Source organism: Rattus rattus, chromosome 4 (genome assembly GCF_011064425.1).
Source record: "Rattus rattus isolate New Zealand chromosome 4, Rrattus_CSIRO_v1, whole genome shotgun sequence".
NCBI lineage: Eukaryota > Metazoa > Chordata > Mammalia > Rodentia > Muridae > Rattus > Rattus rattus.
In genome coordinates this window covers 110013479-110026325 of record NC_046157.1, presented here as the reverse complement: position 1 = coordinate 110026325, position 12847 = coordinate 110013479, and the positions used below count along the sequence as shown (strand labels likewise).

Genomic DNA, 12847 nt, shown 5'->3' with positions numbered 1-12847 from the left:
TGCTGCTGTTAACATATTTCTGTGGTATTAACTCTGTTTGCTAACCCCAAACTCATGTATCTTTCAATACCCGTTGAAGAAAGATTCATCCAACACCTGTGATGTATCAGGCTTTTAACCTTCAAGAAAGCAGGCGTGTAGGCTTGTGTTTTACTAATTGCGTATGTTGTTTATCATTTTAATGTTAATTTAAAAACAAAATTTAAGGAATCAGGCTGAGAGGCTTGACCTTGTTATAGGATCACTAAAATGTTGCGTTCTCTCTGAACTGTACTCTGGTAGCTGTGGGAGTGCCGTGATTCTCAGTATGCTATAGTTCACTGTTGCTGCTTATGAAGTACCACTTCACACATCCGTCTGTAAGCCACTGGCCAGACACGGGAGAGAGTTCTTTACTTACTGAGGATTAGTGTAGTGAGTATCTGATGCATTTTTAGAGGAAATAGCATAAAAAGGTAAGGATTGGCATTAAAGATAGAAACATACTGATCTGCATAAGTTAGCCAGTCTAATATTTTATTAAGTCTAGTTCTGCTGATTGTCATACTTTTTAATTTTTAAAAATTCTTGATAATTTCATGTATGTATATATAAATGTGTGTGTGTGTGTGTGTGTGTGTGTAGTCATGTTCACCCTCATTACGATCTCACTTCTCCCCCTGAACCCCTTCTTTACAGAATTTCCTCCTATTTTCCTGTCTGTTTCTTGCTGGCATGAGTGTGGGTGAGAGATTGTTTAGTGAGCGTGGGGAGGTAGTCTTAGCACTGACTACATCACTACTAAAGCCAGTGACAGCCTCCAGCACCATGAGCCATGAGCTTGTCGCCCGTCCACTGTGGAATATGGATGGGCCCACCCTGCTAGGTGCTCACAGTCGCTGTGAGTTCACAGTTGCGGCAGCCAGGCCGTATCCAGAAGACTGCTTCAGAGCACTCCCGCCCACTGCCTCTTACGTTCTTCTGCCCCTCTCTCATTGTGTGTCTGGAGGGAGTTAGGGCTGAGCATTCAACAGCGGTTACCTCAGCACTCTGACCGCTCAGGAGTCTGAATTGACTTTTGCCCACACAGGAGGAGCCTGTCTGAGGAAGACAGACAGCAAGGCAGCACTAACCTGTGAATGTAAACAGGAATATTTAGAGTGCAATGCTTCTTATCCGCTGACTTTGGCATATCTTAAAACCTAGCAAACTGAGTTTATGTAGGATGACACCATTGGAAGAATATTAACTTTTGCTTTTTACTCTGCTCACTGTCCACATGAACTTCCGAGAAAAGTTATTTTTGTGTCTGTGGGTATTTTGCCTCTTTGTATGCTGTGCCTGAGCTGCTACTGCTCATGGAGACCAGAAGATGGCATCAGATCCCCTGGACAGGAGTTACAGACAGCTGGGAGCTACCTGTGGGTGGTTAGAATCGAACCCCTGTTCTCTGGAAGAGCAGCCAATGCTCTTAACCATGGAGACGTCTCTCCAGCCCTCACCCCATGTACTTTGACATGTGTAGGCAGATAAAAGGAAGTCAGTCCCTGTTCCCAAGATTGTAAAGTGACAAGATGGTGATGTCTGTTGCAGGGCTGAGACAGCATGTCTTGTAGCTGTAGGCTTTGTAGCTGAGCTCTTGGCCATCCTGTCTCCACCCCACGTGTATGAACCCGCAGGCTGGTTTAGGTGGTGCTCGCGGTGGGACCCCAGGCTTCGTGCATCCAGGCGTCTACTCTGACAGTGAGTTAGCTCTCCAGGCCAGTTCTCTCACATTGTGATTTAGTGCTGTTAAGAGGAAAAGTAGAGGTTCCGTTTACCTTGATAAAGTTCTCAGTCCCTTTGTTCCTTGCTTGATTATCATTTATATCCTTTCTAAAATGAATAGGAGGAAACACCAACTGGAAGCCCCCGCTCGGCTGTAAGGTCTATAATTACTTGAACAGGATCGGATGCTTCTTTCTTCATCCTCGCTGCAGTAAGAGAAAAGACGCTGCTGATTTTGCCATATGTATGCACGTGAGTAGGCGTTTTATGAAGGCCTGATGGCAGCCGCCCTGTCTGCATAAGTAGGTGTGTTACTAACAACCTGACGGCGACCTAGGATGCATTCGGATTCTTCCTTTTGAAGTGTGATGACCCATGGAGCTGATTTCAGATAAACCTTTCTGTGTCAGGTCCTACTCACTGCTTGTGTGCTCTGGCCAGGGCACCAGCACACATGTATGTACATACGTACATACTTTTTATGGCTGTCCTCAGGAGATGCCATGTGTGTGCAGCAAACTTAGTTGTATATGGAATAAATAGTCAAGCTGATTTTGCTGTGCTTGCTGTGTACAATACACTTTTATGTTTTAATATCTGAGATTGAGAGGCACTGGATTAATCACTGTCGTCCTAGATGGAATTGGCATTTACATCTGTCTCTGCCAGTCACCTGGTGAAACTGCTGAGTCAGGACTCACTTTGTATTAAGTCCTCAGAGTGACCACTTCTGTGTTGCCTGGATCATGTGAATGAACGCTTTTGCACGTGTGTCACTTGGTGCTTCAAGCTCAGGAGATGCCTTCTTCCTGTGATTGAGTGATACAACTCACCTTCTGATGGTTTTCCCTGTGAGGGTTGATTTGCCCCTCTGTCATGCAGGTGCCTCCTGTGTATTTGCAGTTTACCTGCTGCTTTTCCTCAGTGGTGCCTCAGTAGGTTGCCTTCTAAATGTCAGCAGCTTACGTTTGGCTTTTGATTATCAGTACGAACGCTGGCCAGGGAGTCAGTATAACATACTTTTCCAGAGATGTGCTCCTTGTGAAGTAGATGTTACTTGATTTGAAACTCTTGCAGAATTTTAACAACCTGTGCTGTTTGTTCCCACTTAGGCTGGCCGTCTAGATGAGCAGCTGCCTAAGCAAATTCCTTTCACCATCCTCTCAGGAGACCAAGGCTTTCTGGAGCTAGAGAATCAATTTAAGAAGACCCAGAGGCCGGCTCATATACTGAACCCTCACCACTTAGAGGGAGACATGATGTGTGCCTTGTTAAATAGCATATCTGATACTACCAAAGGTATGCGGCTGCTGTCCCAGTGCAAGCCACCCAAGAGGAGGAGATTTCACTGCTGAGAAAACAATAAACTGCTGTCTGCTAGTGAACTGCTGTCTGTTTCCTACACCTGTGTGCTTCCATCCGTCTGTCTAACTTGTCCTTATATACTTACATCTTGTTTGTTTTGAGCAGGATCTCTTATAGCCCAGGCTAGCCTTGAACTTCTGGCTGGAAGAAGCTGATATAGCAGAGGCTAGCCTTGAACACCTAATCCTCCTGTCTCTTCCTCCCAAGTACTGAAATTCTAGGCCTATGCCATCATGCCTGTTATTATTACTTTCATTCTTTAGTGTTTCAGAATCCCTTCTCGGCCTTTTGGCTAAGATCAAGTGTAGTGTTTCAGAATGAGGATTAATCACAGTAATTTTCCACAGCCTTTTTTATTCTTTTTTTTTTTTTCTTTTTTTCGGAGCTGGGGACTGAACCCAGGGCCTTGCGTTTGCTAGGCAAGCGCTCTACCACTGAGCTAAATCCCCAGCCTCAGCCTTTTTTATTCTAATAGATAAAATCAGTTTCCACTTATATAAAATATGTATTAATGTCATAAAACATATTAAAGCTCAGAGTTCAGATCTTCACTTTGTATCTAATATTGCAAATTTATCTTCAGATTTTTAGAAAGCAAATTATAGTCTGCCACCTGAATAATCCAGTTTTGTCAAAAAAAAAATGTTAATAGATAAACAAGACAGCAGTACCTAGAAGAAAAGTGTAGGCAATTTGAGAGGTTGGCTTTGACACAGTGAACGGCCTTTAGCCTGTAAGTCCTGGAGAGGAGTTGGGGTCCTCCTGCTCTGTTGCTCTGCTTGGTACTGGTCCGTCCACCTCTGAGTTTGTCCATGGTTAGGAGTTCAGTTTCACCACTCGGTATTTTAAAAAGAAAGTAGTTTTGATTTTCCTAATTTCTGACATGAAAGGAGAAAATATAAGAATGATATTTAAATGTTGTAATATACAGTGTGGTGATTCACACTTGGTCCTTGTAGCAGTTCAGAGATTGAAGCAGGAGGATAGCTGTAAGTTGTAGGACATCTGGGGCTCTCGTTACAAAGTGAGACTCTGTTTCTAAAGATAATGAACCCAAAAAGGCCCTAATAATGAGATAGGAGACCTGTCTCAAATTGGAAAAAAAAAAAAAAATGAAAAAAGATTTGAAGATTTTGTCGAATGGCTTCAGTGGCAGAAATCTGGCTATTTCTCAAAGTGTTGCTGGATGGATTATCATTTTCCAACTCCGTTTTCTTCTAATATTCTTCTAAACTATATTTTTAGTAAAAACTCATAATGAAGACTGTTACTCTAATCAGCAATTGCAGTGGATCAATTGATTCTACAAATTATGATTTTATTTACCCTGCCCCTCCATTTTTGATTTTTAAAATAGTCTCTCATGGCCCAAATTGGCTTTGAGCTCCAGGTACTCCCCACCTCTGAAGTGTGTCTGCAGAGTGTAATGTCAGTACCACCATGCTTAGCACTCAGCTCTCCGTGTAGAAACAGTAGTGAAGCTGCGTGTGGTGGCACATGGCTGTTAGCCACCCCTAGGGAGGCAGAGCCAAAGGGAATTAGGAATTCACAGCCAGCTTTGCCTGACGTGTACACAAATGTCACGGTATTCATGCAAGATTATGAAGGAAAGTGAATTCTTTCCTATTTGTACCATGCCTCGGTTCTGAGGATTATCATCACTCTGTAATTTTTATTTTCATGCACTGAATCAGGTGCGCCCCACAGGCCCATCTAGTCCCTTTACGTTTTATTCAGAAATCTTTAATGCAGGTTCCATGCTTCAGAGGTGAATGTAACACTTGTCACCTACATTTTCAGTAAAATGACTTGTATTGAGGGCATGCTGCTTTACAACCAACATGCTATAATTTTTTATATCGTGTTCAAACATTTAAAGCTTAGACACGTTTAGATAACGTGCCTTTCAGTCCTCTCTGCTGTGCTGTGGGTTAGCTGTACTGGACTAAAGTCCTGAGGGGCGAGGAAGCCGTGGTTTAGGAAGATTGAGTAACCTACCTGCGGCGTCTGCCTTCCTTTCCTCAGTCCGTACTGCTTGTTACAAGCCAGAGGCCGAGGTGTAGAGGTAGGTGCCCCGCTCACCCACGTGCACGCTTAAGTTGCTGGCTCGAGCCATGTGTTTTAAAAGTGAGGAGGAGATTTATTTTGCTCGAGAGCAAAGATGCTGCACTTTATTTACATAAAGGTACGTATTAGATTTTCTTTTTTGAAGCAATATTTAGGAATTTTTTTTTATTTTTGTCAGAAGATAGAAATTAGTTGTGAGCATTCTAGTGCCTCAAAAATAAAGTAAACCTGGTACTGAACACAGTCAGGGAAAGCAGTTGGCGTGGTTAGCACCCTAGGGTCCACGTTGAGCCATTAAATTCAACTCTGTCTTTCAGGCATCTCAGGTTGTATGTACGTAGCCTATAGCTCTGAGAAGTTCAGAGCAACCCTGGCTGGCCGGCCATCCCCCTCACCTCCACTCTGTGTGGGCCAGTGTCGTCCTTCGAAAATGAGAAGCAATGAGAGAGAATTTGCCACAGATAATTGTTAGCAGATACTTCATAAACAGTCTGCGATGTGGCCGGACCTAAGACTTTGCCGAATGCATTTGGTTATGGCTTACAACAAAGAGTGAGATCCAAGTGTTAAATGTAATTTGGGTCTCGGGAGCCAAAGACACAGAGACTGAAATCCGTCTTAGAAAGTGGATATGGAAGCTCCCCTGTGCTTGAGCGTGGAGACAGCTGAGGCAGTACCATGCCTGTAAAATAGGCATTACTTAAACAATTTTTGAAGTTAAGGCAGATGGCCAATCTGCCTCTTGCTTCCAAGTCTTTACAGTACAGTTAATTCTCTAGAGAGGACTGAGAGGAGAAGAAGGACGTTAATGATTTCCTCAGTTTGTGTGGACCGGATGGTCGAGACAGAAGAGCGTGCGCTGCAGCCCAGTGCATGCTGCACTTGCTCAGACTCAGTTCCGCTCATTCGGACCTCCACAGAGAGGTGAAGCGCTGGGCTCAGTGAGAGCATGTTCTCTTGGCTGACCTAGACTTCACAGTGTGGGAACAGAGCCTGTGCTCAGCCACGGTGGCCAGTGTCCGTAGCAGCTGAGAAGTCTCATAGCTCTTTCTGTTTTTAATGTCTGTACTCTAGAGGCTGAATTTTGTTTTTAAAACTTAATAAAATGTTTCTCTAAGACGTCACTCAAAATATTTGAAGGAGTATGTTTAAATAGCAAAATAAATTTCTGCAAAAACAATGAAATATATGTTTATATTTAATATAATTTTTACTCAAATTGTGAGTAAATCTTAATTTATGGTGTTTTTCTGTGTTTTTGCAGAGGCAAGTACCAGTTACATCTAGTTATATTTTGACTTTAATTCAGTCACTATGATATATTTGTGTGTTATACATGTCTTTCTAACATTGTTGTATGTTGACACATTGATATATGTTCATTTAAGTTTTGATTAAGAGTGATTAGCCAAATTAATGACAAGGTCACTGGTTATAACAAGTGTTTTGTTTTTTTTTTTTTCTCTCAATACTTGGTCAATCGTAGCAGTTTATAGAAACTTGGGGTTCGTTATAAAAGCCATTTTGACACCGTGGCTTTATGGTCTGTGTTGCCATTGTCAATTGAAGCTTTTAATTGCTCTTTACAGAGATGAGTGCCTCTGGTTTGAAAATATAAGCATTAACAGCAGGCCCTGCTGGGCTAGCAATGGGGCACTACTGAGTAAAATCTTTGAAGATACTACTGTTAGCCAAGCATGGTGGTGAACCTGGGGCAGGAGAATTGCTGTGAGTTTGAAGCCACATATTTTCAGAGCTGTCTGTGCATTTCTCTCTTACAGAGTGTGACAGCGATGACAGCATGGGGGTGAAAGGCTCTCCAGTAGAGGAGCTCAGGGCCACGGAGGGTAAGAACGCACCCCTGCCACCCCGAGTGTGTGTTGTCCGTCTTTAACTTCCTATGCCTTCACTGTCTCAGTATTCCTTCCTTTAAAAATGCTTCCTTCCATAAGATGTTTGAAAAGCAAACCTACTTGTTGAAGGCTGGGACAAAGTAGCAGGTTTTTGCAACCTTTATTCAAAAACCTATGACTAAGTCTAGTTCAGTCAAAACTGAATTTTAACTAGATACATACTGAGATGCTGGAGTTTTGTGAGTTTCTGGCTACTCTGGTCAATTTGCATTGTGTGCAACTGGAATATTTCAGAGCCTCTCCCCTTTTGTTGTTTTACAATCCATTTTATAGTTAGGATATTGAATGCTTTTGTGGTTTTTAGTTTAAGGAAAGAACTGTATTAAAAATTCAGGTAACGTGTTGGGGACATAGCTCAGTTGGTAAAGTGCTTGCCCAGTGTGCTGCATAAAACCATATTTGGAGGTTAACAGAGACAGAGAAATGAGACATTTAAGGTCATCTTTGGCTATCTTGTAATCTGGAAGGTAATCTGGGTTACATGAGACCATGTCTCAAACATTACAAATCAAAGAACCAAAGAAGATCCCTTAAATTTTTTTACCAGTGAATTTGAAATGCCAGCATTATGTCCATAGACAATCAGAGGGGTGAGGCATTGTGATTTGTTTATTTCCAGACGATGCCTTCTGTCCAGCTTTCAACCCACAGAGTCCTCTGCCAAGGCAGGGAGGGATACGATCCCTCCACTTTTCCTCTAATCACCTTTGCTTCCTTTTCCTCTCCACCAGTGGTTCTCACCTTTCCTAGAGCTGCCACCCTTTAATATGGTTCTTCATGTTGTGGTGACCCCGACCGTAAGACGATTTTCTTGCTACTTCTTAGCTGTAGTTTTGCTACTCTTATGAATCATGACATGAAGACCTGCTTCCTGATGGTCTTAGCAACCCCTGAGAAAGGGTCGTTTGGCATCCACACTGGCCATGATCCACAGGTTGAGAACTGATACACTACACAATAAATAGCTAAAATGTCACTTCTGTTTGATTTACTGGTTCTGTTTTTGTCTCATTTTGCTGAGATGGTTATCTTTCATACTGTTTAGGCAACCTTGAACTCAGTCTTCCTGCCTCAGCCTCCCTAGTAGCTGAGATGACAGGTAACCATAGGTAACACATACATACACAGGTAATTTCACCAGAGCCTAGCATAGCATGAGCAACAGCAATGATTCCGTGTTGAATAGATTAAGTTACAGTAAGAACTTGAACGTTTATTAGATCCACCAGGGCCTGTCTCCCTGCTACTAGATAATTATCACAACCTGTTTGAGACAAACTCAAAAAATTTAGGAATCCTCTTAGACTGATGCATTCATCTTTACCAACACTGCATTTGACAGATGGTGTTAAAGGCAGGGACATTTGCTTGTGGCTTTTGCTTTTGCCTTGTTAGGTGAACTGAGCTGTTCCCTCCTTTGGGTTGCTCTCCATGAACCACCCAGGCAGCCACATAACATGTTATGGCTGTGCAAACACTGAATCCAGCCAGGTTGCCTTCATTAGAGGCTGTATAATAATGGGCAGACCTTTCACCTGCTTGCTTTTGTATTTGTGTGTTTGGTGGGGTTTTTTGTTTGTTTGTTTGTTTGTTTTTAATTTTATGTGAGTACACTGCAGCTGTCTTCAGACACACCAGAAGAGGTCATCGGATCCCATTACAGATGGTTGTGAGCCACCATGTGGTTGCTGGGAATTGAACTTATGACCCCTCTGGAAGAACAGTCAGTGCTCTTAACTGCTGAGCCATCTCTCCAGCCCTTGTATTTTTATTCTTTTTCTTGTTGAAGTGGTGCTGGAGTGATATAATGACGCCTCTGGAAATCATGTTACCCCGTCCATTCTGGATACAGACAGAATAAGCAGTTAATCACTTAATTCTTATAAACTAGTTTTGGAAAAACTATATTCCTAATGTGACCATTGGGTTTTTTTGTTTTTTTGGGTTTTTTTGACTAGTTTTTGACAGAAATTTTCCTGAATTCCAGAAACCTAAAGCCCGTCTTTGCAGATGACTCTGTTATACCCCTTTAGCCATCCAGGCATGTGTCAAGCCTGAAGGGAAGTTAGTGGTGAAAGTTTCTTCGTGTGCTTTCTGGACTTACATCCTGTCAAGCACATTTATAAAGCACAAGGATGACTTTATAAGTCCTCCTTACCACAGACACTTTAGGTGCCCAACTTTCCAGAGAGATCCTGTTATTGAATTATCTCCCAGGGTTTAATGGTTGATTTCGTGAGCAAAAACCATATTCTGTTGCAGCCTGTGTTGGGTTATTATTTCAGGCTTACATCACCCCCCTCTGCCCCACAGAGCATGCTGTATGTTTTCTTCCCAGACGGTTCTAAGTTAGGGGAAGTAGATGGCCAGCTGCATTTCATTAATGTTTCAGGTAGCTGTGGATTAAAATAGACAAACTAATTTGTAAGGTCTGCTGTGCTCTTTCTGAAATCTGGGTCCAGGATCCCACACTGAGAGCAGAGACTGCTGCCTTCCTAAGAGTACTGCTCAGGGCGTGGTCAGTGAGGGAGGGCAGTAAAACCCCAGTGTTCTCCTGTTCTGCTGTCCTCTTTCCTCCCTATTCCATAGTCGCACTTGCGTTTCCTCCGTCCTTCAGGTTTCTCTCTGGGGTGTGTGTGTGTGTGTGTGTGTGTGTGTGGACTCTAGGAGTCAAAACTCAGACCATCAGGTGCCCAGCACAGGCCCTGCCCTGGGCACTCTCCTGCGGCTGACTGCACTCCAGCTACAGGGGACCGATTTTTGTTGCTTTCTTACTGTGTTGCTCTTCTTACTTTTCGCTCCCAGGTTACACGGTCAGCGTTTCTGGCAGAGCAGAACCCTCTCTATTGATTCCTGAAGGCATTAAGGGTGTGTCCTTAGAGTGGAGTTCGGAGTCATCTTTTTAAATTTCTTTTTGTCTTACGCGTATTAGTATTTTGCCTGCATGTATGTCTCGGCACCACATGCATGCCTGGTGCCTGCAGAGGCTAGAAGAGTGTTTCAGATGCCCTGCACTGGACCTGAGGGTGTTGGGAATTGAACCTGGGTCCTCTGGAAGAGCAGTGGGTGCTCCTCATTGCGCGCCGTGTCTGCAGTTCCAGAGTCCAGCCGTCTCATACACATGGACCAGAAAGTAAAGCAGTAAAACTGTGAAGTTGACCCTGTGTCCGCAGCTTTCTTCTTTCAGGGATAACGCCAACTTTGTCTTGTTTCTACCCTTTCCTGGCTTTCTGTTGCCTTTTTTAATTTTTATGTTATTAAGAATCTGTATTAAGAGACTCTGTATGGCCCAGGCTATCTTAGAAATCACTGTGTAGCCCAGGTTGCACAGATTTGTGACAAGCCTGCCCACCTTAGTTTCCTAAGTCGTGGGGATGTAGGCATGAGCCTTCATGCCCAAGTGGCTTCATCTGTTGGTGATGTTAATTTCTGTAAGCTCATTGTAGATCAGGGTCTGTCCTTATGTACTTTTGCTAGCCTTTTTTTTTTTTTAAAGAGATTTATCTATTTATTACGTGTACAGTGTTCTGCCTGCACATACACCAGCAGGTCAGAAGAGGGCATCAGATCCCATTACAGATGGTTGTGAGCCACCATGTGGTTGCTGGGAATTGAACTCAGGACCTCTGGAAGAGCAGACACTGCTCTTAACCACAGAGCCACCTCTCCAGCCCTTTTGCTAGCCTTTTATTGTAGTGTTTTCATTGTCTGCCGTGGGGTCTCATCCCACAGGCTGTTCTCAAACATAAGATCCTCCTGCCTCAGCCTCTTGAATGCTGGCGTTACAGGGCTTTTCTACTACCCTTCAATTTGGTTATATTTAATCAACATTGTTTTTGAAAGTCTCTGTAGTTTAGGATGCTGGGTTTTTGTTTGTTTTTAATGTGCAGTATTTTATGTATCTACCACATCTGCCTACTGTTTGTTGACATTTGATTTCTTTGTATATTTTAACAGAAGTGATTCGCTCTGTTCTCTTTCAGGCCATTCATGACTCTTGGTGTGTGTGTGTGTGTGTGTGTGTGTGTTTGTGTTCTGGGAATATGAACATAGGGCAGGAATTGCTGAAGTTGAACTTGACATATTAATAAAATATTTTCCAGTGTGGTGGTGTTAGTTGTTACTAATTATGACATGTCCTGTTTCTGCCATTCTTAACCCACTGATTAATCAATCATCAAAGAGATGTGTTTGTTTTTGTTTTTGTTTTGAGACAGTCTCAGGCTGTAGTCTAGGCAAGTCTGGAACTTAGTTTGTTATCCAGGCCGGCTTTGAACCTATGGCAGCCCTGCCTCAGTCTCCTGAGTGGGATAACAGGCACGAGTCACCACTCACAGTCATACAGTCTTTTTCTTCTTCACTAGTGAGAAAGCTGTGTGCTGGATGCAGGGCTACCTCTCAGACTTAGGGCCTCAAGCTTCCTGGGCAGTGAGAGATGTGTCCTAACTACATTCATACTGTCTTTCGGGATGCCCTTTTGAGTATCTTTTTCTAATGGGATCAACTTGACATTTATGGGTTAAATACAGCCCTCCCCGTTTTTTCTGGGCACTAATCTTGTGGGTGACAGGCATTCTATCCCACTAGACTCAGCTTAGTTTTTTGGTCATTGAATGGTGCCACGTGGTCTGCCTCAGTTTTCTTGTTTTGCTTTGTTGTTTTAAGGTTTAGTTTATATATGTCCATCATCTGGAAGTCAGGAGTGTCGGGTCCCCTAGAACCATGTGGGTACTGGCAATCATGGCCAGGTCCTTTGAAAGAGCAACATAAACTCCTAATCGCCAAGCTCCCTTCTCCCCAGCCTCTTGGCTTTGTGACAGGACTACAGTGTACCATGCAGGCTGACCTCAAACTCCCACGCTCTGGACAGCTATCCTGCTGTCTTGTCCTCTGCAGAGCTAATGGCATCTTTTGACTGATAAAAAGTGTTGGTTTACTTCTGTTACTGATCTTTACCATGATCTCGTGAGTAAAGTTAAATCCCTACTAGGTGACTGACTGAAACAGAATTTTCCTAGTCAGCTTTGCTGTATTCAGTTGCCCATATATGCTTGGTTCTGTGGATGGAGCCATTTTTCTGTCGCTTTGCTCTGTATCAGTAAAACCACACTCTTACAGTGTGAGCCTCAGAAAAGCCATGACATCCCGCCCTCCTGATCTCAGCCTAAGAGCCTGTGGGGACACAGGGAAAGACCTGTGTGTGACCCAGAGATGCTTCTGTGTGCGTGTTCGTGTGATATGGTGTGAGTGTGTGTGTGTGTGTGTGTGTGTGTGTGTGTGTGTTCCTGGGTGTACATGTGTGAAAGCCGGAGGTTACTATCCCACGTTCCTTTGTTTATGCTTGTTTTTGAGACAGGGTGTCTCGCTGAATCTACACTGAACTTGCCCCTTAAGCCACACTGTCATTCTGTCTGCCTCCCAGTGCTGGGGCTGCAGCTCACCCCGCCATGCCCTCACTCGCTACAGTTGTGGGGATGAGATCTCACATCCTCACTCCTGTGACAGTCACATTGCTCACCGAGTCGTCTCCCTGCTTCTAGTACTGTACTCTTGTTCCTGGTGTATGCTATGCATTTAGTTAGTGTCTATTAGTGTCACACACACACACACACACACACACACACACACACACTTCTTAGATGCTACAAACCCAAGCTAATTTCCCCTGAGCTTTATTGAAGTATGGTTGACAAATAGAAAGTAAGTTCTATAGTCATTTCATAGTATTACCTTGCTGTTTCTATTTCCCTCCCTCA

The 12847-nt window shown here is 43.4% G+C and overlaps 1 protein-coding gene and 1 pseudogene across 2 annotated transcripts in view; both read left to right on the top strand.

Moving 5' to 3' along the window:
- The window catches only part of Znf451 (zinc finger protein 451), a 54684-nt gene that overhangs the window by 40529 nt on the left and 1308 nt on the right, over positions 1-12847 (top strand). Inside the window, exons 12-14 of one of the 2 annotated variants that reach the window (XM_032900889.1) lie at positions 1868-1998; positions 2859-3045; positions 6960-7025. In XM_032900889.1, the coding sequence (XP_032756780.1) occupies positions 1868-1998; positions 2859-3045; positions 6960-7025 (384 nt within the window). The remainder of the gene's footprint in view (positions 1-1867; positions 1999-2858; positions 3046-6959; positions 7026-12847) is intronic. The other variant, XM_032900890.1, reaches the window with a different exon arrangement.
- On the top strand, positions 3384-3545 carry LOC116899944 (annotated as a pseudogene).